This window comes from Symphalangus syndactylus, chromosome 10 (genome assembly GCF_028878055.3).
Source record: "Symphalangus syndactylus isolate Jambi chromosome 10, NHGRI_mSymSyn1-v2.1_pri, whole genome shotgun sequence".
Classification (NCBI taxonomy): Eukaryota; Metazoa; Chordata; class Mammalia; order Primates; family Hylobatidae; genus Symphalangus; species Symphalangus syndactylus.
Window position 1 is genome coordinate 56,942,394 of NC_072432.2, and position 25,886 is coordinate 56,968,279.

The 25,886-nt window shown below is 37.5% G+C and overlaps 1 protein-coding gene across 3 annotated transcripts in view; it reads left to right on the plus strand.

The window, feature by feature from the left end:
• Nucleotides 1–25,886, plus strand: part of PRKG2 (protein kinase cGMP-dependent 2) — a 117,950-nt gene that overhangs the window by 8,739 nt on the left and 83,325 nt on the right. For all 3 annotated transcript variants that reach the window (XM_055297195.2, XM_055297197.2, XM_055297194.2), the window contains exon 2: nucleotides 1,719–2,192. In XM_055297195.2, coding sequence (XP_055153170.1) covers nucleotides 1,732–2,192 — 461 coding nt within the window. In that variant the 5' untranslated portion in view covers nucleotides 1,719–1,731. The remainder of the gene's footprint in view (nucleotides 1–1,718; nucleotides 2,193–25,886) is intronic.

A 25,886-nucleotide genomic window follows, 5' to 3' on the forward strand; every position in this document is an offset into this window, starting at 1 on the left:
GTCACAATTATTCTGGTAGAACTAGTGAAAAAACTCGAAGTATTTCACTTCTATTTAAGTTTGAAGTTTGGAGGGAGAGAGGGGCAGATGTGTGGGTTATAAAACTGTGAAGTTTCATTTCTTCTGACTTGAGATAATCAGAAGTAATTCAAGCTTAGTTTACAAGTGTTATAATGCTTTTTGGGTTATGGCTGTTGTATTAGTCTGTTCTCATGTTGCTATTATAATGAAGACATACCCGAGACTGGGTAATTTATAAAGGAAAGGGGTTTAATGGACTCACGGTTCCACGTGGCTGGGGAAGCCTCATAATCATGGCAGAAGGCAAAGGAAGAGCAAAGGCAAACTCCCCTCTATAAAACCATCAGATCTCATGAGACCTATTCACTATCACGAGAACAGCATGGGAAAGACCCGCCCCCATGATTTAATTAGCTCCCATTGGGTCCCTCCCACGACATGGGGATTTATGGGAGCTACAATTCAAGATGAGATTTGGGTGGGGACACAGCCAAACGATATCAGCTGTCAAAAACTGCATGTGCAAAAATATGAAGTTTAAATAGGTAGTCTAAAAAGCCTTTAAACATTATAATAATTAATCAGAGCAGTATTTCCCAAAGTTCACACATTCAAGTTCTACTTTTGTGGTTCTGCTCATATGTGCTTATTATCTGCAGATGATTTATTTTTATTTTCATCGAATTGACTCAGTAAACCTAAATACCTAGTTTAGTCTTCAATGAAGCAATAATAACAATGAGATCACAACTTTGTGGCGATAGTTATTTATATTTCAAATACATGTTAAAATAAATACATAGCTATTAGACTAAAACAAGTTCTGAATAAACTAAATCATCCCTCATAACCCCTGATCTGCATATGACATCTGGAGACTCACTAGATTCACGATTACTTTGGGGCCTGAACTGAAGATATTCATTTTTTTAATTTTTGAAATTTTCATAACTTCCCACACTACACCAGTGTAGGAGGATATTCTTAATAGGAAAAGAATAGAGCCTTGCAGCATGGGTCATACATTTTGGAGATCCTCTACTTTGCACATAAAGTAGAGGATGTAGAACAATTTTAAAACTCTTCTTCTTGTTGGTGACCACAGTTCAGAAGTGTTTTAGCAGTGAGTGTTATCAGAAATGCAAAACTTAATAGATACATACAGCAGGAGGAAAGTGCTAATCAACCATCACCAACTCTGCTTCTGTCTTCTGAGAAATGCAGATGTGTAATTTTCTAAATCTGGGGAAGGTTTCTGACTGTTGCCGCATGGGGAGCTGTGAAAGTTGTGACATTTCCATGCCTCTGTTGTTGTAGCTGCTCATTTGCATTTTATCTTTGCCATGCTGACATCCAAATCACAGTTTTGTTGTGATGCTTTTGGCAGCTGTTCAGAGAGACTGTCCAGAGAAAACAGCAGGTAACTCAGACCATTTGTGCAAAATGTTAGGTGTGATACTTGTGCTCTCAAAGGGACAGGTAAGAATGAACCCAAATGCCAACTCCTCTTCATGGAGGGAAAAAAGAAATCAATAGATAGCTTTTTTTTTTCTGGAAACATGGGGAAATTTATTGCTTTTCAGACAATGATGATTGCTGTGTTCGTATTTATGAAGCAAGATAGGAATGAGAGGAATGGTGGGGACTGTTGGGAAGTGAAACTCCACTTGATACTTCCCAATTCTGTGCCCTCTCAGGTCCCTGAGCAAAATGGGAAATGGTTCAGTAAAACCTAAACATTCCAAGCACCCAGATGGACACTCTGGGAACCTCACCACTGATGCTCTGCGGAACAAGGTGACAGAGCTGGAGAGAGAGCTGAGGAGGAAGGATGCTGAGATCCAGGAGCGGGAGTACCATTTGAAGGAGCTGCGGGAGCAGCTGTCGAAGCAGACTGTGGCCATTGCTGAACTCACAGAGGAGCTCCAGAACAAGTGCATCCAGCTGAACAAGCTGCAGGATGTGGTGCATATGCAGGGAGGAAGCCCGCTTCAGGCTTCTCCAGATAAAGTGCCTCTTGAGGTCCACCGGAAGACCTCTGGATTGGTCTCTCTCCATAGCAGGAGGGGAGCAAAGGCTGGCGTGTCTGCTGAGCCAACAACCCGGACCTATGACCTGAACAAACCCCCTGAATTTTCCTTTGAGAAAGCAAGAGTCAGAAAAGACTCCAGGTAAGAAGTTTCCACACCCTTTAAACTCAGATGGCTTTAATATTGTGAAATATGAGAGTGATATTTATTAAGCCTCCTTAATGATAAAGAACATATTAACCCTTTCAGATTTTGGGGTAGAGGGGTTTTTGAAATGATTTTATTTTGCAAAAAAATCTCCCATTGGGCAGAATTTGAAAGCAGAAATTGTACTATATATATCTCTCTCTGAGGAGCTCAGTTTACTGAGTTATTTCTATTACCTTGAAAACCCTAGGGGTGTGAAATAGTGTTAGAAAGTGTACACTTCTCTTTCTAGAGGAGTGAACTTAAAAATGTACACACATCACAGTGAACTGTGACTATGTTAGCAAAAAAAAACAAAAGAAAGTCACATTTTAGTAGTCTTCAAGTGTCATGAAAAAGGAACACACTGGAGCCTCAAAGAAAGGTGAATTCATTCATTCATTCCAGTTTATGTTGGTCTCTACTCTCTGCCAGCCACTGTGTTAGATGCTAGGTATGCCTCAGTGAATAGACACAGAGCCTTTCTAGCAGGGGTGGTAAACAGTATACACAGAAACAAGTCAGCAATGTGTAATTATTAATTGGAATCAATAATATGATAAAAGCCAATACTATAGCAGGTGGCATCTGGAGTGAGGGGAGAGGAGGTCAGGGAGACAACAGAAGCAGGCTTGTCATGAAGGCCTGGCAGAGGAAGTGACCTTTAACAGACTGCAAGGAGCATGAACCAGGCAGGAAGAGGATTTCAGGCGGGGGGAACAATTAAAAGCTAGAATTACTTTTAAAAATTTGAGTTTTTAAAAGAACATATAAATATTTGCCACTGCATTCATGTATAGGGGTGTGTGTGTGTGTGTGTGTGTGCGCGCGCACGTGTGCGTGTATACATTTCTTTATGGGTGAAAGTTCAATTTTCTGGGTCAGGAAAGACTCATTAGAAACATCATGAGTTAGGGTTCCCTTCCTTTACTATTTTTAACTGAGTATTTATTAATTGAAATTAAATCTTTTGCCTTGATAATGCCTTGGTCAAGCCTGAATCTCTATTGCAAAATGCAAGATTTGTGAAATTAAAACAAATTTTAACTTATTCACGAATGTAAGTATTATAAATTAAGATAAAACATCTGACCCAGACAAACAAATGATCAATTTTAACAACAGAATTATAAAGGGAGGTTTAATTAATCAATTTGTTGACAGTACTGGAAGCATAGTGAATGATCAATAAATATCTGTGAAGGAAGTTAGTGATGCCAGATTATTAATTATAATATCCTGTGACTGAAAGAAATTTGATTAATATTGGATTTCAGCAGTTTTATTAAGTCAAAATTTTTATTAGTCTAGAAATTTCTCATCTATTTCCTTTCAAAAGTAATAATTATTTTTAATGGTATGAATTCTGAAATTATAGATGGCACAAACTTATATTTGTTTTAAAAAACTGAACATCATCCAGTGTTCTTTTCTGTTATGTCAGAGATATATGAACTCTACATAGTATATGTATATATATACATATATAATAATATTATAGAATGTGCATTGCATTACTATATGTGTACACGTAAGTATAATCTATTATTTACTCACAAAAATGTTACAAATAGCAATGTACTTTTTTATGCACAATGACATGTAAGAGAATTTAGTAGCAATTCATCTTCTTTACCTTCTCCCTATATATGACACCAGATGTATTCTCTTGAACCAAGATTATGTTCAATTACTTTGTTCAAAGACTTATGCTCATCTTGAGGCAAAACCCATTCTCCTGGTGCTGAAAAATCTGAGATAAGCATATTTCCTTGCTTTTATTTAAGGATAAATTATTAGCTCTGCTGTAACTAGGCAAAAAAAACCAGTAGTTATATACAATTTCTGTGCCAAACCAGACTTCTTTCTGTCTGTCTATAGTGAATGGGATGCAGGAAGGATATTGTTTCTCTTGAATAAGGATTATTGATTATTCTCCCCACCATAAAGGCAAGCCAAGTGGATACAAGTCTGTGTTGTGGTCAGGATAAAGAAATGGGCTAATTGATTTCTTAATGATTAAGTCCTAAAGAGACAAAAACTGTATCATCCTTGCCCTAACAATCCTCATCTGCTTTCACAGAGCCTTGTGCTTCTGGAATAAATAAAAAATGGAAACATTCTTTTTTAGTTGACTGGTTTGTACCTCAGTTTCCCTTGCAAAAAGTACAGATACCTCAAGTCTGAAATAGCTAGCTAAACACAAATAGTTAACTTTATCAATTCAGAAATTTAAAATTTTTCAATTTTTCAAAAGTGTTCAATATTACAATTCATTTTCCATTTCCAAATCATTTCAGTATTGGATAAAAGCCAAAAGTAAACTTTGGATATTTTTATATCTCTTTTATATTATACAGCCTATCAAAAATTTGTAAGAAACAATTTTCCAGAAGTTAGAGCATTAAAAGTATAGACATGTCCTTCACTGATGAAAGGATGATGTATGGTATACATTAGTTTGTCTACTTTTCCAAGCAGTTCTTGCTAGATATCAGAGATTTTAAGATCATCAGTCATAATGGCTCCTCTGTTTATTTTTTGGTTCTCCTGATTTATTTGTTGGACTTTTATAAAGTATCTTGGCTGAATTTATGGCTAAATCTGTTTCTGTTAATATACACGTCAACTACATTTTGGATAAAGTTCACCCTTCCATACTGGATCAGAAAGCCATTGAATGGCTTTTCAGTCTTTTTTTCTAAGAGAGTATCTCTGATGAACACTTAACAGTGAGCAGGAAACTGAGGGGAGAGTCCTAGCTCTCCTTCAATCAACAATATTAGGGACATATGAAGCACCCATAGAAGCCAGAGAATAACATTTGATGGAATGATAGATTCTGAATTTGTATATTCAGTTTCCATAATTCATGACACAGTATTCTATGATTTTGCTAAGGTACCTGTGCTCAGATACATCATAAGTGGTGAGTGAGCCTCTTCAATTGCTAGGCAGCTCCAGCTCATGCCAGCTTTATTGTCCTATACCCATCAAATATACTTTTATGGTCTGAAGGTGTAACTTAAATTGTCTAATTGTACCTCCCTACTTTATATGGAGGAACTCATAATGACACTCTACTGACATTAGGAAATTCTGGAAATTTGTTTCTTTCTAATTTCAAGGATCTGCATTTTAATATCAGGTTCTAGATTCAGTGTGTCCAGCAGAACTTTCTTCAGTGGTGGAAGTATTCTATAATCCATGCTTTACGATATGGTAGCCAATAGCCAAATATGGCTATTGAGCACTTGAAATGCAGCCAGTGCCACTAAGAAACTGGATTTTTAATTTATTTTCTTGCAAAGAAGCTTGAATCTGATGGATTTTTAATTTTAATTAATTTAAAAATTGAATAGGCACGTCTGTTGCCTACTCTACTGAATACTACTGTTCTAATGGTTTTGACTGTAACTGCTATTGCCTAAGATGGGAATTGTGACTTAGTTTGAGAACCCTTTATAGACAAAGTGAAACCCATGTTCAGTTTTAGGACGATGCCACAGAAAATGAGTCTATGCCTGTGAGATTGAGGTGGGCACCATGTGGAATCACTGGTCAGCTGCACCCAACCTGCAGTATATCATAGCTCTTTGTAGGGACCTGGATTTGTGCCTACTGACCATTTTAGATCCTCAAAAGCATGCGGCATGCAGTGGGCATGTAGCCTGTTTCTGTAACAGGCACTCAGCTTTATGGAAGTATTATAAATTTCATGATGAATCAGGGTACTACAGTGTGTCAGATACTCTGATCTCTGATTTAAATTTAATATGTTGAACATCAGAAGACCTTAGAGCCATAGGAACCTTACAGATTGTCTGATGCTACCCCCCTTACTAGAGAAGTAAGGACACAGGTACTGGGGAGTTACGGAATATACCATGGTTGGTGGCAGAGCTAAGATTAGAATCCAAGACCCTTGAAATCAGGATCAGTTCTTTTCCTCTTCAGTCCTACTCTAGTGTTCTAAGAACTACCCACATATGTGAAAGGCCTTGATTAGACCAGCCTGGGCACAAGTCTGCCTTATTATAATATGCCCCATTGATTGATATTAAGAGTGGTGGTGCTTCCTGGAGCTCCCTAGCTTCATCCATGTGGAGTTGAGCAGAGGCGTCCCATTGCATCGATGCCTACTAAGTTCTGGATCCTTAGAGCTGAGGTCTGTGAGAAAAGGACATTGAGAATGGGTTTGATCCACCTGATGGCAGCAACTGCCATATGGGTCACATATGGGTTCCTGAATAAGTACATTGCTTCTCAAGGCTGAGAGCTGAATATTGCCGGCAGAGAGGGCAGAGAAGAGCTCACATAGCGTTTCTGCCCATGTCTGGTCTGCCTTGAGCACCAAGACAACCATGCATTCAGATGTCAGACCTTTTACTGAGATTAAGTTTTTCTTTTCTGTTTATGTAGATATTGTTTAGAAAACTTCATCAGAGCAAAATTAGGAGCTCATGCTGAATGTCTGGTGGAACACAGGCAAATTAATCAGAGACATCTGGCAAGTTGCTGGTATGACTGCATTTTGCTAGGGATGCTTAAACTATTATTTGAAACTATTGTTCTTTCATGAAAAGGAAAGATAAAACAAAGACTTGCCATCTGACTTCAGATTTGACTCCAGTTTTAGGAAGGACAATTCGTTTTATCTGTCACTCTCACCACAGGAGCAGAATAGGTAAAAGAAGAAAATGCTAGTGAGTCATACGTTTAAATAAGATGTGGAAAAGGACTGTGGAAGAATATGTTTGTTTTTATTTGCTTCCTTTCCAAAGCAGTACTGAGCATTTGAGGATGTGCACTACAGAACATGTTTTCTTTATTGAAGAGGAATGTTTCCATGGAAAAAAATATTTATATACCACTAATTATGTGCCAGTCACCACTCTGAATGCCTCGCAAATACTGAATCATTTAATCCTCACAATAAACCTATAAGATAGATATTATTCATCACTCCCATTTTATATATGAGAAAACTGAGGCATACAGAATTGTATAACCTGCCAAAGGTTACGTAGAGTATAGTATAGGAAACAGAATTCAAATCAGAAAACCCGCTGTCTAGATTCTGCTCTAATCATTCCTATAGATGATTTTTTTCAAGATAACAATCAGAGGTGGACTCTTGACCTTTTTATTGGAAAGTCTTCTTTAAAAATTAAATATATAATCAGAAATTTTTTTTTTTAAAATGCACTGATTAGAAAAATCTCCCTGCTATTGTTATTTTTCCCTGAAAATGATTCTTCCAGAAAGTGCTGCTCTATTAGCAGTTTGCAGTAGTGGGAACTTTTGCTGGGGAGGAAACACCCCTTTTTTCCCTCCCATGAAATAGTGACTGACATGTTGACATATGAGAGGCTCTATATCTAGATCTTACATAGATAATTAAAGATTTTTAAGAGTGTCTATACAGGCTTTTACCAGTTGGACAGTTACAAAATTGGTATATATTCTCGTAAATACTATTGCTTTAACCTGGGTCTTCAGAAAAGCAAAAATTGAAGCTGTCTATATAGGATAAGGCATGGAAGAAGAAAAATAATCCAGTTTTGTGGTGATCTGATACCAAGAATCTATGGGTGAAGGTAACTGGGTGATGTATCTGGTGAAAGTTGTCAGTATGCTTGAAAACAAAAGGTTATATTTCATAGTGATAGATAATGTGCATGTAGACACTCAGATCAAAACTAGCTACTCAGCGATGGGATGAAAAAACTAAGTTATTGTTTGGCTATTACATGTCTGTCATTCTCCATAATTAACTCATGGAGGCCTTAGACTTGCCTAATGAGGCATCAGTTTCTTGTTTTACTGAAGGTGAAATTAAAGCTCGGGGTCATTCAACTTGCTCCAGGTTGTAATGTTTATATAGTTTTGGAAACAGTTTTCCAATTTGAGTCTGCCTGATGTCAAATGTGTATTCTCTACCACAGTGTGCACAACATTTATAGCCTGTGCAGCCTGCAGTGTGAGTGGCTTCCCTTGGGGTTGTATAACCAGGCTGGGGGCTTTTTTTTGTGGGGGTGAAGTAGGGTGGGTGGTACCGTTAAGCTCCAAAAAAAGGAAGAGGTAAAAAGCATGGAGGAATTTAGGAGCCTGACTGGAATTAAGTGGCAGCTGCCTTGACATCTAGATGAAGTTAAATAAGCTTTGGCAGCCGGTTTGAGTCCTGGCGCCCAGCCAGTCTCCCTTTGTGCCTCTGTCTTTTCTTTTCTCTAGGAGCCAATGAGCTCTGGGCTCCACTCACTCTGCTTCCCCACCTTAGCCCTCTCAGCCTCTCAAATGGTCTTCTGCTTAGTGGATATCTGCCCTTTAGTCCTTCTCACTTTATCCTTAAAACTTCTAGTCTTAGTTGCTAGGCATTAGGAAAAATATTTAATGAAGCCTTGGAAAACACTGAGGATTTGAAGGCTAATTGTTTTGAATAGTCAAAGGTCTAAGAGCTCACTGTTAGCACTGTGCTGACTCTGAGGAGCCTACCCTTGCCTTGTGGGCTACATTCCTAAGGGGATGCACAATGCTATTTTTACACTACACAAAAACCGTGGCGCTTTTGGACCCAGTGCCTAGCCGTGGCTTAGCAGCTTTAATGTCCAAGGTTCCCTTTACTCCTTCAGATTAATACATCCAATGCAACAAATATTTATTGAATACTGAATCAATGAATCCAATTCTTTAATATTTTCTTCCACATCGCTTCCCTTTTCCTTATTTCTTGTTGTCTTCCCTCCTTCATTTTTTTTCACTAATTCTTTAATTTGGTTTCTTCCTAATCTTCTCATTCTCAATATCTGACTAGTCAGTGGCTAATACTACCAATTTTGAGTACGTATTATTTGGTACAATCTGCTATGACCTATCTATAGTTATCTCACTTATTTTCACAGTTAACCTGTCAGGTAAGTATTATTATATGAGGCTTATTAAGAGTAAGTAACTAACCCATGGTTATCACTAGTAGTGGCTAAGGCTTGTATAAACTCACCTAGATGTTAAAACATCTGCCTCTTAATCACAACTCTGAAATCTATTCTCATTTTATTTCGCTTGCTATCGTTTTAATTTATGTAGGATATTTATATCAGTTTCTGGATCTGCTTGGTTCTAAATAGGTTATTCCAAGTGAGTTTGAGCAGTGCTGGCTTCTAACAAGGGTCCTGGTTGCCTGGGCAGGAGCCTCCACCTCTTCTCCCTTGCATTTTCTAAATGTCCTCTGAAATGGGTAGCTCCTTTTGACCCTTTTTCTTTTTTTCTTTTCTCAAAAACATTCTGGACACTGCCCATTCCTTGCTAGATACCCAGGAAGGACTGTAGTAGAAATAGCATCATTGAGAAGACAGTGGTCTTTCTTTTCCTTGCTTGCTGGATAAGAGAGAAACATCACCACTGGCCTTTGCCTCCTAATGAGCAGCATTCAGTTTCCATAGAACCTCCCTTTTCTTTCCACAAGCCTGGGCAGCTCAGCTCTGTCGCCTCTTTCTAGAGTTTAAATTGCAATACAATTCTCAAAAAGGGGGACAGATCTGAAGACAAGGATGAAATGTTTCGATTTTCAGACTCTTTGGAAGTCCCTTCTTTGTGAAAGATACATTTCTTATATCTATCCTTTAACTAAAACTGTTTCTTTTCATTAAAGTCTCACTTTAAAATGATTTGTCTTCTCTTTCTGCTGACTCCTTAGAGGTATTTGTTAGTTGTAGATTTTTCAGTGCAGTTTTATGTGACAGGTTTCTTTTTCTTTTTTTGAGATCTATAGCCAGGAACAGCCAGAGAATATTTTATATTTTATATATATTTTATAATAAGGTGCGAGTCATCAGGGTCCCCCAACATCTGTTTAATCCTTCTTGGGTTATTTGTGACGTCAAATCAATTTTGATTGGTAAATTTCAAGCAGGTGTTTAAATGGTCTTTTTGGGGCTTACAGATTAAGCTCTGGGAAATATGAGAGAAAGAAAGACCTAGAGCTTCCAGTTCCCTCTTTCCAGGTGAGATGAGGAAAGAGGAAGTACAAGTGAGAAGAACAAGATACAACTTGAAATTTCTTGGCAACAGAAACTCAGGAAATGCAAGCATATTGGTTTTCTATTGCTGTGTAATAAATTACCACAAACTTAGTAGCTTAAACAACACATATTTGCTATCTCAGTTTGCAGTGGGCCAAGAGTCCAGGCGTGACTTATTTAAGTCATCTTCTCTGACGTCAGCCGCAAGCCTACAGTCAAAGGGTCAACTGGCCGTGTTCATTTCTAGAGCTTTCTACAGGAAGAGGTCCTCTTCCAAGCTTATGTGATTGTTGGCCAAATTCAATTCCTTGTGGTTGTAGGGCTGAGGTCCCCATTTTCTTGCTGGCTGTCAGCTGGGGCTGCTCTCAGCTCCTAGAGGCTGCCTAGAGTTCCTGCCTTGCATCCCTCTCACAGGCCCTCTCACAGCATGGCAGCTTACTTCTTCAGACTCAGCTGGATAAGCCCTTTACAGTTGACTAAGATGAAGTCTTATATAACCTACCCAGGAATGGCCTTCCATCATCATTGCTGTATTTTGTTGATAAGGAGCAAGTCACAGGTCCTCCCTCCTCGCTTACCAAGCCCTTTTGCTTCTCTGGTGTGAGATTCCTGTTTAGGAATATTGGGTATGCCGGGTAGGTAAAGCCATGCATAAAAAATCTTGTACATCCATGCTTATAGCAGTGTTATTCATAGTAGCCAAAAAGTAGAAACAACCTTGTGTCTGTCAACAGATGAATGGAGAAAAAAAATGTAGTATATACATGCAATGGGATATTATTCAGCCTTACAGAGGAACTCTGACACATACTACAGCAGGAATGAAGCTTGCAGACGTTAGCCAGACTTAAAAAGACAAATGCTGCAGGATTCCATTTATACGAGGTACCTCGAATAGTCAAATTCATCAAGACAGAAAGTAGAATGGAGATTGCCAGGAGCAGGAGGGGTGAGGAGACCCAGGGAATATATAATAGGTACAGAATTCCAGTTTGGGAAGATTCTGGAGATAGATGGTGGTGATGGTTGTAAAACAATGGGAATATACTTATTGTTACTAAACTGTACACATAAATGGTTAAAATGATACATTTTATGTTATGTATATTTTACTAAAATTAAAAAAAAAGTTCACACACTGAGGCTAATTCGACAGCATGTTTCTAGGTGCCAGGCCACGTTTCAGGTTCCAGACAGAATGCTGGGAGGAGGGAGAGGAGAGTAGAGATATTCTCACTTGTGTATTATATTGCAGAAAAGAACAAGCTATGTCAAAGTCTTGTAACAAACATTAATTGATCATTGTTAATCAATACTTGTTAATTACTTAATTGATTGATTACTTGATGAGCCTTCAGTAGAGCATGTTCCCAGTGCTGTGGAAATACAGAGGGAAGGGACAACTTCAACTCCCATGTTCTTGTTTACAGCTGTAATCCTTAATCTTAAGTTTACATTGTAATCACCTGTAATAAGAAGTACTGATGCCTGGGTTTAACCCCCAGGTATTCTAACTAAATTGATTTGAGGCGAGAGCCCTGGGCATATGGATTGTAGGCATATATATATATATATTAAAAGCTCACCTGCTGATTCTCATATGAAGCCACCACTGAGGAGCACTGTGTTATAGGAGCAAGTTTCCCTGCTGCTGACTCCTCAAATACTTGGTCTGAAGATTTAAGAGCAGTACTAATTAGAGACATTTAAAGGAACTGTTTGCCTTTTATACCTAATTACCATGCCACACAATGATGATTATGCCTGTCATTGAGTGTGTCAGATAAACTTCTTTGTAAGTTTTGATTGTTTTCAACATTTCATTGTTAAACCCTGTTCTTTGATGCTTATGGGAATAGAATCATCTACACAAACTTAAGGAAGAGAGAGAGAGAAATGTTTTGTTGTGAGCATGAAATAACAGCAAACAATTAAATTACAACTGTATTTAATTATATGGGCAATAAGTAAAAGAATTGAGAGAAGAAAGTCATGCTTATTTTATGACATCCATGGGATGACCTCATTTGTGTCGCGCTAGTTTCTCAAATTATAAACTTGTGCATTTATTAGGTTTTTTTTTTTTGGTTCATCACTCAAAAACAATTATCTGGGGATGGGGCAGAAAATAGAGATACGTATCCTGTTTATTAAATGTGCCCTGTTTATTAGGGTGACTGATGTTTTCCGACTCCACTCTTGGCCCTGTACCCATAATTTTTAAATTGAGAGAAAGAATTTGAATGTCCTTTGGGTTTCTTAATTTTGTCAAGTTTCTATTATGTGCAAAATACAGTTCTAGGTATTAATAAGAAAAGCATAGTCATACCCTTGAAGATCAATGTCTCTTTGGGGAAATTATAATTTATGGGATTAATATTCTAAGAGATAGGCATACAAAGGAAGGCGGGCACATTCTTTACTTGGTAGGGTAGAAGAGAAAATCTCTAGCTGGGTTTTTAAGGAGGAATAGATTATAGGAGACAAAGAGGCCTGGCACTGTGTGGTTTGTTGGGTCTGGGGTATCCTAAGTATGGGGAACCTAGACAGGACAGGAGCATTACCATTTTGAAGTGGCCTCCTTCAATAAGTAAAGGTAGGTCTTAAATATAGAGTTTTTGTTTGTTTGTTAATCTATTTTTGAGATGGAGTTTTGCTCTGTCTGTTGCCCAGGCTGGAGTGCAGTAGCATGATCTCAGCTCACTGCAACCTCTGCCTTCCGGGCTCAAGCAATTCTCCTGCCTCTGCCTCCTGAATAACTGGGATTACGGGCGCCCACTGCCACACCCTGCTAATTTTTGTATTTTTAGTAGAGACGGGGTTTCACCATGTTGGCCAGGCTGGTCTAGAACTCCTGACCTCAGGTGATCTGCCCACCTTGGCCTCCCAAAGTGCTGGGATTACAGGCGTGAGCCACTGCGTCCGGCCAACATAGAGTTTTTAGATCTGTTCTAACTCAGCATTTAAGGTGTTGGTAACTTGCCTACTTATTATGGTGATAGCTAACTCTTATGCAGTATATTTTATGTACCAGGCACAGTTCTTAGCGCTTTATTTTGTTAACTAATTTAATTCTTATAGAAATCCTGTGACCTGTAGACTGTGTTTATTATTGTTTTATAGCTGAAGAAACTTAGAGGTTCAGTGACTTGCCTAAGGTTCCGCAGTTAGTAAGTGGCAGAAGTTGGAATCAAATCCTGGCATTCCAGCTCTACTAGATTTTGTGACCTTCAGAAATATGCCTTACCATATGTTTTCTAATTGCATGTAGATATAATTAAGCTATGAAATGAAATACAAGTAAAGTTGCTGCCTCTTATGCTGACAAAACATCCTTGACAGATAAGGATGAAGGAAGGTCAAGGCCACTGGCCTCAGCTTTGCACTGAGCCTTATTCAAAGAAGGTTGCAAGATACATGCTTTGACCTGGAAAAACAAAACAAAACAAAACAAAAACAACAGTGAGAACACGGACCTCTAATATATGAGCCCAGAGAAGAAAGATCGAGAGCCTAATGCAACTGTAGGTGAACTTTGCCAAGTTAAACTTCCTGAAGCAACTTAGAGGATGAAAATTTATTGCTTCAAGAAATGTTGACTGTGTAAGTTGGGGGTATAAAACGATTACAAAAGGATTGCTGCTGCCACCTCAAATGGGCATGAATTCAACATCCAGCCCCACTGGAGGAACGTTGAACTGAGCAGAGGGTCTTGTCAGTGCCTCCTTGTTCTATGGTTTTCATAACTTTTCTCATTCCACTCTTTCCCCCAGAAAGACTTCTACCATTTCCAGCTACTATGACTACCATTTATTAAGTTACTGGCACATTATTTAAGTTAATGTGCATAATATTCCTATGAAGTAGGCATAATTACTATGCCTATTCATAGATGAGAGACCTGAGATTCAGAAAGGCTAAGTTACTTGTCCAAGATAATGAAGCGAGGAAGGTGCTGGCAGCACGTATGCTAAAATTGAAGCTAGGTAGTGCCAGAGCTGATATTTCATCCTAAGATTTTCTGATTCCAAAGTCATACACATTTTTAAAATGAATTTTTAATTGAAGTACACAAAAAGTAAAGTGACCATACCCATGTGACCACCAAAATTATCAGAAAATAAACATTACTAGCACCTTGGAAGCCCCTCATGCCCCCTTTCAATTTCTCCCCATTATCTTCCCTTTTAAAGGGAGCTACTATTTGCACTACTTTTATCAGAGATAGTACTTTTTACCTGTTGTTGAAATTTATTTAATGGAAGTATGGAGTGTGTACTCTAAAGACTCTGGCTTCTTTTGTTCCTAGAGTTAGATTCATTTATGTTATTGTATGTAACAGAGGTTCACTAATTGTCATTGCTATGTAGTATTTACTGTGTGACTATATACAATTTAATCATTCTATGATTTATAGGCATTTGGTTAATTCTGGTATTTAGCAGTTATGAACAATGCTTCCATGAACATTTTTGTACATGTCTTGTATATGAATTATGATGGGTATAAACCTAGGAGTGAAGTTACCGGGCAGTACATTATATCTAAGTTTAATATAGATGGCCAAATAACTTACCAAAGTGATTAAACAAATATATACTCCCACCAACACATATGTGTATTAAATGACTTCATATGTTCACCAGCATTCAGTCAGTCTTTTTCATTTTGGCCATTCTACTGGATATTTTGTGGTATCTCAGTAGTGTCCTTTTAGTTTTCTTTTCCTTGATATTTAACAATGGTGAGCACTTTTCGATATGTATATTTTCTATTGAGGTCTGTTCATCTCCCATAGCTCTGTAGTACAACTGTCATTATAAATCAGGAATCTATGAATGTGTAGGTCAATTTTTGAATTTTCTTTTCTGTCCCAGAAGTCTTTTTTAATTTTTATTATTAATATTATCCTTTAAGTTCTGGGAGACACGTGCAGAAGGTGCAGGTTTGAAACATGCTGGTTTTGCTGCACCCATCAACCCGTCATCTACATTAGGTATTTCTCCTAATGCTATCCCTTCCCCAGCCCCCAACCCCCTGACAGGCCCTAGTATATGATGTTCCCCTCCCTGTGTCCATGTGCTCTCATTGTTCATCTCCTACTTATGACTGAGAACATGTGGTGTTTTGTTTTCTGTTCTTGTGTTAGTTTGCTGAGAACGATGGTTTCCAGCTTCATCCATGTCCCTCCAAGGGACGTGAACTCATCCTTTTTTAATGGCTGCATAGTATTCCATGGTGTATATGTGCCACATTTTCTTTATCCAGTTTATCACTGATGGGCATTTGGATTGGTTCCAAGTCTTTGCTATTGCTAACAGTGCTGCAATAAACATAGGTGTGCATGTGTCTTTATAGTAGAATGATTTATAATCCTTTGGGTATATACCAAGTAATGGGTGTGCTGGGTCAAATGATATTTCTGGTTCTAGATCCTTGAGGAATCACCACACTGTCTTCCACAATGGTTGAATTAATTTGCACTCCCACCAACGGTGTAAAAATGTTCCTATTTCTCCACATCCTCTCCAGCATCTGTTGTTTCCTGACTTTTTAATGATTGCCATTCTACCTGGCATGAGATGGCATCTCATTGTGGTTTTGATTTGCATTTTTCTAATGACCAGTGATGAGCTTTTTTTTCATGTCTGTTGGCTGCATAAATGTCTTCTTTTCAGAAGTGTCTATTTATATCCTTCACCCAGTTTTTGATGGAGTTATTTTTTTTTTTCTTGTAGATTTGTTTCAGTTATTTGGGGATTCTGGATATTAGCCCTTTGTCAAATAGAAAGATTGCAAAGGTTTTCTCCCATTCTGTAGTTTGCCTGTTAATTCTGATGACATCTTCTTTTGCTGTGCAGAAGCTCTTTAGTTTAATTAGATGCCATTTGTCAATTTTGGCTTTTGTTACCATTGCTTTTGGTGTTTTAGTCATGAAGTCTTTGCCCATGCCTATGTCCTGAATGGGGTATTGCCTAGGTTTTGTTCTGGGGGTTTTATGGTTTTAGGTCTTACATTTAAGTCTTTAATCCATCTTGAGTTAATTTTTGTATAAGTTTTAAGGAAGGGGTCCAGTTTCAGTTTTCAGCATATAGCTAGCCAGTTTTCCCAACACGGTTTATTAAATTGGGAATCCTTTCTTGATTGCTTGTTTGTGTCAGGTTTGTCAAAGATCAGATGGTTGTAGATGCGTGGCATTATTTCTGAGGCGTCTGTTCTGTTCCATTGGTCTACGTATCTGTTTTGGTACCAGTACCATGCTGTTTGGGTTACTATAGCTGTGTATAATAGTTTGAAGTCAGGTAGCATGATACCCCCAGTTTTGTTCTTTTTGCTTAGGATTGTCTTGGCTATACCAGCTCTTTTTTGGTTTCATATGAAATTTAAAGTAGGTTTTTCTAATTCTGTGATGGAAGTCAATGGTAGCTTGATGGGGATAGCATTGAACCTATAAATTACTTTGGGCAGTATGGCCATTTTCACAATACTGATTCTTCCTATCCATGAACATGGAATGTTTTTCCATTTGTTTGTGTTCTCTCTTATTTCCTTGCAGAGTGGTTTGTAGTTCTCCATGAAGAGGTCCTTCACATCCCTTGTGAATTGTATTCCTTGGTATTTTATTCTCTTTGTAGCAATTGCGAATGGGAGTTCACTCATGATTTGGCTGTTTGTCTGTTATTGGTGTATAGGAATGCTTGTGATTTTTGCACATGGATTTAGTATCCTGAGGTTTGATGAAGCTGCTTATCAGCTTAAGGTGATTTTGGGCTGAGACGATGGGGTTTGCCAAATATAAAGTCATGTCATCTGCAAACAGAGACAATTTGACTTCCTCTTTTCCCATTCGAATACCCTTTATTTTTTTTCTCCTGCCTGATTGCCCTGGCCAGAACTTCCAATACTGTGTTGAATAGGAGTGGTGAGAGGGCAGCCTTGACTTGTACCAGATTTTAAAGGGAGTGCTTCCAGATTTTGCCCATTCAGTATGATATTGGCTGTGGGTTTGTCATAAATAGCTCTTATTATTTTGAGATACGTTCGTAGTTTATTGAGAGTTTTTAGCACTTAGGAGTGTTGAATTTTGTTGAATTCCTTTTCTGTATCTATTGAGATAATCGTGTGTTTTTTGTCATTGGTTCTGTTTATGTGATGGATTACATTTTTTGATTTGCTTATGTTGAACCAGCCTTGCATCCGAAGGATGAAGCCGACTTGATCCTAGTGGATAAGCTTTTTGATGTGCTGTTGGATTCGGTTTCCCAGTATTTTATTGAGGATTTTTGCATCAATGTTCATTAGGGATATTGGCCTGAAATTTTCTGTTTTTGTTGTGTCTCTGCCAGATTTTGGTATCAGGATGATGCTGGCCTCATAAAATGAGTTAGGGAGGAGTCCCTCTTTTTCTATTGTTTGGAATAGTTTCAGAAGGAATGGTATCAGCTCCTCTTTGTATATCTGGTAGAATTTGGCTGTGAATCTGTCTGGTTTTGGACTTCTTTTGGTTGGTAGGCTATTAATTACTGCCTCAATTTCTGAACTTGTTATTGGTCTCTTCAGGCATTTGACTTGTTCCTGGTCTAATCTTGGGAGGGTTTATGTGTCCAGGTATTTATCCATTTCTTCTAGATTTTCTAGTTTATTTGAGTAGAGGTGTTTATAGTATTCTCTGATGATAGTTTGTATTTATGTAGGATCAGTGTTGATATCCCCTTTATCATTTGTTTTTGTGTCTATTGGATTCTTCTCTCTTTTCTTCTTTATTAGTCTGGCCAGGGGTCTATTTTTTTAATCTTTTCCAAAAACCAGCTTCTGGATTAATTGATTTTTTTGAAGGGTTTTTCATGTCTGTTTCTCCTTCAGTTCTGTTCTGATCTTAGTTATTTCTTGTCTTCTGCTAGCTTTTGAGTTTGTTTGCTCTTGCTTCTCTAGATCTTTTAATTGTGATGTTAGGGTGTCAATTTTAGATCTTTCCCACTTTCTCCTGTGGGCATTTAGTGCTATAAATTTCCCTCTGAACACTGCTTTAGCTGTGTCCCAGAAATTCTGGTACATTGTGTCTTTGTTCTCATTGGTTTCAAATAACTTATTTATTTCTGCCTTAATTTTGTTATTTACCCAGTAGTCATTCAAGAGCAGGTTGTTCAGTTTCCATGTAGTTGTGCAGTTTTGAGTGAGTTTCTTAATCTTGAGTTCTAATGTCATTGCTCTGTGGTCTGAGAGTTTGTTTTTTATGATTTCCATTCTTTTGCATTTGCTGATGAGTGTTTTATTTCCAATTATGTGGTCGATTTTAGAATAAGTGTGGTGTGGTGCTGAGAAAAATGTATATTCCGTTGATTTGGGTTGGAGAGTTCTGTAGAGGTCTATTAGGTCTGCTTGGTCCAGAGCTGAATCAAGTCCTGAATATCCTTATTATTTTTCCATCTCGTCGATCTGTCTGATATTGACAGTGGGGTGTTGAAGTCTCCTGCTATTATTGTGTGGGAGGCTAAGTCTCTTTGTATGTTTCTAATAACTTGCTTTATGGATCCGCGTGCTCCTGTATTGGGTGCATGTGTATTTAGGATAATTAGCTCTTCTTGTTGCATTGATTCCTTTACCATTATGTAATGCCCTTCTTTGTCTTTTTTGATCTTTGTAGGTTTAAAGTCTGTTTTATCAGAGACTATGATTGCAACTTTTGCTTTTTGTTGCTTTCCATTTGCTTGGTAAATATTCCACCATCCCTTTTTTTGAGCCTGTGTTTGTATTTGCATGTGAGATGGGTCTCCTGAACACAGCACCCCGATGGGTCTTGACTCTTTATCCAGTTCACCAGTCTGTCTTTTAAGTGGGGCATTTAGCCCATTTACATTTAAGGTTAATATTATTATGTGTAAATTTGATCCTGTCATGATGCTAGCTGGTTGTTTTGCCCATTAGTTGATGTGGTTTCTTCATAGTGTTGATGGTCTTTACAATTTGGTATGTTTTTGCAGTGGCTGGTACTGGTTTCTCCTTTCCATATTTAGTGCTTCCTTCAGGAGCTCTTGTAAGGCAGGCCTGGTGGTGACAAGATCTCTCAGCATTTGCTTATTTGTAAAGGATTTTATTTCTCCTTTGCTTATAACCTTAGTTTGTCTGGGTATGAAAGTCTGGGTTGAAAATTATTTTCTTTAAGAATGTTGAATATTGGCCCCCACTCTCTTCTGGCTTGTATGGTTTCTACACAGAGATCCATTGTTAGTCTGATGGGCTTCTCTTTGTGGGTAACCCGACCTTTCTCTCTGGCTGCCCTTAACATTTTTTCTTCATTTCAACCTTGGTGAATCTGATGGTTATGTTTCTTGGGGTTGCTCTTCTTGAGGAGTATCTTTGTGGTGTTCTCTGTATTTCCTGAATTTGATTGTTGCCCTGTCTTGCTAGGTTGGGGAAGTTCTCCTGGATAATATCCTGCAGAGTGTTTTCCAACGTGGTTCCATTCTCCCCATCACTTTCAGGTATACCACTCAAACGTAGGTTTGGTCTTTTCACATATTAGGCTTTGTTCATTCCTTTTCATTCTTTTTTCTCTTACCTTGTATTCAGTCTATTTCATTAAGTTGATGTTCAATCTCTGATATCCTTTCTTCCACTTGATTGATTCAACTATCGATACTTGTGTATGCTTCTCAAAGTTCTCTTGCTGTATTTCTAAGCTCCATCAGGTCATTTGTCTTCTTCTCTAAACTGGTTATTCTAGTTAGCAATTCCTCCAACCCTTTTTCAACATTCTTAGTTTCCTTGCATTGGTTTAGAACATGCTCCTTTATCTCAGAGGATTTTGTTATTACCCTCTTTCTGAAGCCTACTTCTGTCAATTCGTCAAACTCATTCTCTGTCCAGTTTTGTTCCCTTGCTGGTGAGGAGTTGTGATCCTTTGGAGAGGAGGTATTCTGGTTTTTGGAATTTTCAGCCTTTTTGTACTGGTTTTTCCTCATCTTCATGGATTTATCTACTTTGATCTTTGATGTCGGTGACCTTCAGATGGGGTTTCTGTGTGGGCATCCATTTTGTTGATGTTGATGCTATTCCTTTCTGTTTGTTAGTTTTCCTTCTAATAGGCCCCTCTGCTGCAGGTCTGCTGAAGTTTGCTGGAGGTCCACTCCAGACCCTGTTTGCATGGGTATCACCAGCAGAGGCTACAGAACAGCAAAGATTGCTGCCTGTTCTTCTTCTGGAAGCTTCATCCCAGATGGGGCACCTGCCAGATGCCAGCTGGAGCTCTCCTGTATGAGGTGCCTGTCAACCCCTGCTGGGAGGTGTCTCCCAGTCAGTACGCATGGGAGTTCAGGGACCCACTTGAGGAGGCAGTCTGTCCCTTAGCAGAGCTCGAGCTCTGTGCTGGGACATATGCTCCTCTCTTCAGAGCCAGCAGTCAGGATCATTTAAGTCTGCTGAAGCTGCACTTACTGCCGCCCTTTCCCCCAGGTGCTCTGTTCCAGGGAGATGGGAGTTTTATCTATTAACCCCTTCCTGGGGCTGCTGCCTTTCTCTCAGAGATGCCCTGCCGAGAGTGGGGGAATCTAGAGAGGCAGCCGGGCCACAGCATTTTTGCAGAGCTGTGGTGGGCTCCACCCAGTTTGAACTTCCCTGCGGCTTTGCTTTCACTATGAGGGGAAAACCGCCTACTGAAGCCTCAATAATGGCAGACGCCCCTTCCTCCACTAAGCTCGAATGTTCCAGGTTGACTTCAGACTGCTGTGCTGGCAGTGAGAATTTCAAGCTAGTGGATCTTAGCTTGCTGGGCTCTGTGGGGGTGGGATCCGCTGAGCTAGACTGCTTGCTCCCTGGCGTCAGCCGCCTTTTCAGGGGAGTGAACGATTCTGTCTCTCTGGCATTCCAGGCACCACGGGGGTATGAAAAAAAAAAAAAAACAAACTCCTGCAGCTATCTCAGTGTCTGTCCAAATGGCCACCCAGTTTTGTGCTTGAAACCCAGGGCCCTGGTGTCATAGGCAGCCAAGGGAATCTCCTGGTCTGCAGGTTGTGAAGACCACAGGAAATGCGTAGTATCTGGGCCTGAGTACACCATTCCTCGTGGTGCAGTCCCTCATGGCTTCCCTTGGCTAGGGGAGGGAGTTCCTCGACCACTTGTCCTTCCTGACAAGGAAGGCAGGGCATCGCCTCACCCTGCTCAGCTTGCCCTCCATAGGCGGTACCCACTCTCTAACCAGTCCCAGTGAGATGAACTGGGTACCTCAGTTGGAAATGCAGAAATCACTCACGTTCCGCATTGATCTCGCTGGAAGTTGCAGACTGGAGCTGTTCCTATTTGGCCATCTTGCCAGCCACTCCCCAAAAGTCTTTTTATCCGTTGTTGTGCCAGTAGTATATATTCTTTTAATTATTTTCATTCATAATAATTTTTGATATCCATTAAATGTTGTAATATTGTTATTTTTCAATGTTGTGAAGCTAGCCTTGGGCCTTTTTATGACTATAAGAATTTAATATCAGCTTCTCAATTTTCATAAATTTTTAAATTAGAGCATTGATTGGGATTTCATTAAACCTGATCAACCTGAATATAATTAACGTAATTAAAAATATAGTCTTCTAATCTATGACCATGGTATATTCCTCCATTTAGTTAGGTTTTCTCTCCCTCTTTTAATAATATTTTGTATTCTTCTGTGTAGACATCTTACTTATTTTTGTTAGATATAATCCTTCGTAGTTGATACTATTTTAAATTATTTAAAATTTTTTAATGTTAATTGTTTAATACTGGATATAGAAATACAATTAAACTTGTATATTGACTTTGTATCAAGTGAGATTGTTGAAATCACTTGTTGATATTGGTGGCTTACCTGTACTTTCTTTTGAATTTTTCACATACACAATCATATCTTTTGGAAAGAATACAGCTTAATTTTTTCTTTTCCTATGTTTACATATTTTATTTTCTTATTTTATTTTTCTTGTTTTTGTTTCTTTTCTTTCTCCCTTTATTAAATTTGCTCAGACTTCTGATTCAGGATTGAAGTGTCCCATTTCTGATGTCTGTAGGAAAGCTTTCAATGTTTCACGATATAATATGATGTGTTTTTGTTTGTTTTATAGATGTATTTTATCAGATTAAGGAGATTTTCCTCTATACTTAATTTGCCAAAAGTATTTCTTAATTCAAAAATTATTACAGGTGTTTAATTTTACCAAATACTCTTTCTGCATTCCATTATATTTGCTACATTTTTCTCCTTTATTCTTTACATGTTGATAATTATGTTAATTAATGTTCAATCTAATCTAGAATATTTATTTTTTACACTTTGCTTGTTTGTTTTGTTTTTTACTCTTGTCCCTCTATTCATTAGGAATATTAGATTTTATTTTTCTTTTTTTGTAGTATAACTCCTTATCAGGCTATTCTGGCACTATAAAATGAATCGGGAAAAATTCGTCTTTCCTGTTTTCTGGAAAATATTATATAAATTTAATATTAATTTTTCTTTAAATATCTGCAAGGCTTAATAATAAGGTCATCTGGGTTTAGACTTTTTTGGGTGGGATAGTTTTTATATTTGATTTAGTTTCTTTATTGCTAATCGGATTTTCTATTTCTTCTTGTCTCAGGTTTGGTAGTTTATTTTTCTAGAAATTTTTTTCATTTCATCACAATTTTCCATACTTGATGTTTTTGAAACTATTTTAAATGATGTCATTTTAAAAATTTTATTTTTAATTGTTTGATGCTGGACTACATAGTATGAACAACTATTTTGGCAAGAATGCAGTTTAATTTTTAACTATAAAGTTGTTCATACTACTCATTTCTTTTTTTATATCTGTAATATCCATAGTGATGTCTTCTTCTTATTTCTAGTAATAGTAATTATACCTCCACCCTCTCTTACTCCCCAAGTCCTGTCTTGTTGTGAATTATCATTTTATTATTTTTTTCAAAGAAATTATTTTGGGCTGTGTTGATTCTCTTCATTATATTTCTTTTTCCCTGTTTTAATATTTTCTGCTGTCATTGTGTTATTTTCTTCCTTCCTTTTTTGAGTTCAACTTACTTTTCTTTTTCTAGTCTTTTGAGATGGATGCTTAGGATGCTCATTTATAATATTTATTCTATTATATAATTTGACATCATAAATTTTCTTCTATGCCTCATTTTAACTGCATCTTACATGTTTTATGTCGTATTTTATTACTTATTTCAAAATATGATATGGTTTTTCTTATAAGTTAATTTTTGACCAATGGGTTGTTTAGAAATGCATTGCTCAATTCTAAAACATTTGAGGATTTTATGATTTTTCTGTTATTAATATCTAGCTTTATTCTATTAATACTATATTTAAAGAATATACTCTGTATTACTTCAGTCTTATGAAATGTGTTGAAATGATTTGTGGTTTTCCATGTGGTCAGTTTTTACGATTGTTTAATGTGCACTAGAAATGAATGTGTATTCTGAATTTATTGAATAGAGACATTTAAAATATCAGTGAGGTCAAGAGACTAAATAAAGTTCAATAATCAAATATTCAGATCTATTTACTAACTAATTTTTGTTGGCTTATTCTATTAATTAGAGAGATGTGTTAAAATCTCCCAGAATCAATGTGGGAGACTTGTCTCTTTTTTCTTTTAATTTTACCAATTTTGCTCCATATATTTTGACACTATCATATTAAGTGGATACATATGTAGAATATTTAGATATTCTTGATGATATAAATATGAAATATTCCTCTGTATTTCTAGAAATATGTTTTTTATTAAGGTCTACTTTTCTGTGTCAGAGAAAAATTTATTTTTAATTGATGTTTACATAGTATATCTTTTTCCACTTTTTTATTTTCAGCCTTTCCATACATTATCTTTAAGGCATGTATCTTATTAGCAATATACACTTAGTATTTCCTTTTAAATTTTATTTTATTTGTCTGACAAGCTTGTCTTTGAATTGGGATATTTGGTATATTTACCTCCAATGTAAATAAAAAATTTGGGTTTAAATCTAATATCTAATATTATTCAATTTCTCTTTTTGTTTGCCATGTTTTGAGGATTAGTTAAGTATATATTTTAATTCTATTTTATCCTTGTTAGCTTTTATTTATTTATTTATTTAATTTTATTTTTTTGAGACAGAGTTTCACTCTTGTTGCCCAGGCTGGAGTGCAATGGCGCGATCTCAGCTCACGGCAACCTCCAACTCCCGGGTTCAAGCAATTCTCTTGCCTCAGCCTCCCGAGTAGCTGGGATTACAGGTGGCTGCTACCATGCCTGGCTAATTTTTGTGTTTTTAGTAGAGACGGGGTTGGCCAAGCTGGTCTCAAACTCCTGACCTCAGGTGATCCATTGGCCTTTGGCCTCCTAAAGTGCTAGGATTACAAGCATGAGCCACTGCGCCCGGCCTATCCTTGTTAGCTTTCTAGTTAAATATTCTTTGACTAATCTTGTAGGCCTTACTATAAATTATGGCATGCATCCTTAACTTACTAAATTTTAACATAGATTAGTACTTTTATCAATTGCTGGACCTTAAATTGTGTTAACTCCTTTTATTGTTCCCTCCCCTGCAGTTTTGGCTGTTTTCTACGTTTATTTATTATTTATTTTACACTGCACAAGGTATTATTATTGCTCTTTAATAAATATGAGCTTTCATTAATCACCCATAGATTTATATTTTCCATTGCTCTTTCTTCCTTCTAACATCTGCCAGTTTCCATCTGAGATCATATTTCTTCTCTCTGGAGCTCTTCACTGTGACAAGTCTTTTGCCAATGGAAAAACATTTTGAAAATATCTACTTTTTCCCTTCATTTTTGAAGGTGATTTTCACTGGGTAAAGATATTGAAATAGGCTCTTTGAAGCGCTTTGAAGATAATGCTACTGTGTTCTGGCTTCTGTTATTTCTGTTGAAGAGTAAGTTAGTCATTTGAAAGTAGTGCCTTTTTTTTCTAGCTGCTTTTTAGTTTTCTCGTTATATTTAGTTTTTCAGCAATTTGACTATGGTAGGCCAAGATATGGTTTTCTTTGTATTTATTTTATGCAGAGTTTATAATGCATCTTGTCTGTGCTTGACATCTTTTAATTGATTTAAGCTAACTCTTTTTTCTTTTCTTTTTTTTTTTCTTTTTTGAGACGGAGTCTCACTCTGTTGCCAGGCTGGAGTGCAGTGGCACAATCTCGGCTCACTGCAACCTCTGCCTCCCGGATTCAAGTGATTCTCCTGCCTCAGCCTCCAGAGTAGCTGGGACCACAGGCACCTGCCACCATGCCCAGCTAATTTTTGTAATTTTAGTAGAGACGGGGTTTCACCATATTGGCCAGGATGGTCTCGATCTCTTGACCTCGTAATCTGCCCACCTCAGCCTCCCAGAGTGCTGAGATTACAGGCATGAGCCACTGCACCCTGCCTGATTTAAGCTAACTCTTAAATATGATTCCTTCATATATTGTTCAGCTCAATTATTTCTCTTTCTTCAGGGTCCCAGGTTATATATATGTTCAACTTCTCTATTATGCCTCATATATCTCTTATGTTTTGATTTTTAGTTTTTTGTTTTGCTTTGTTTTGCATCCTAGATTCTCTCCAATCTTCTATAAATATATTCTAGCTGCTTATAATTAGTTTCTA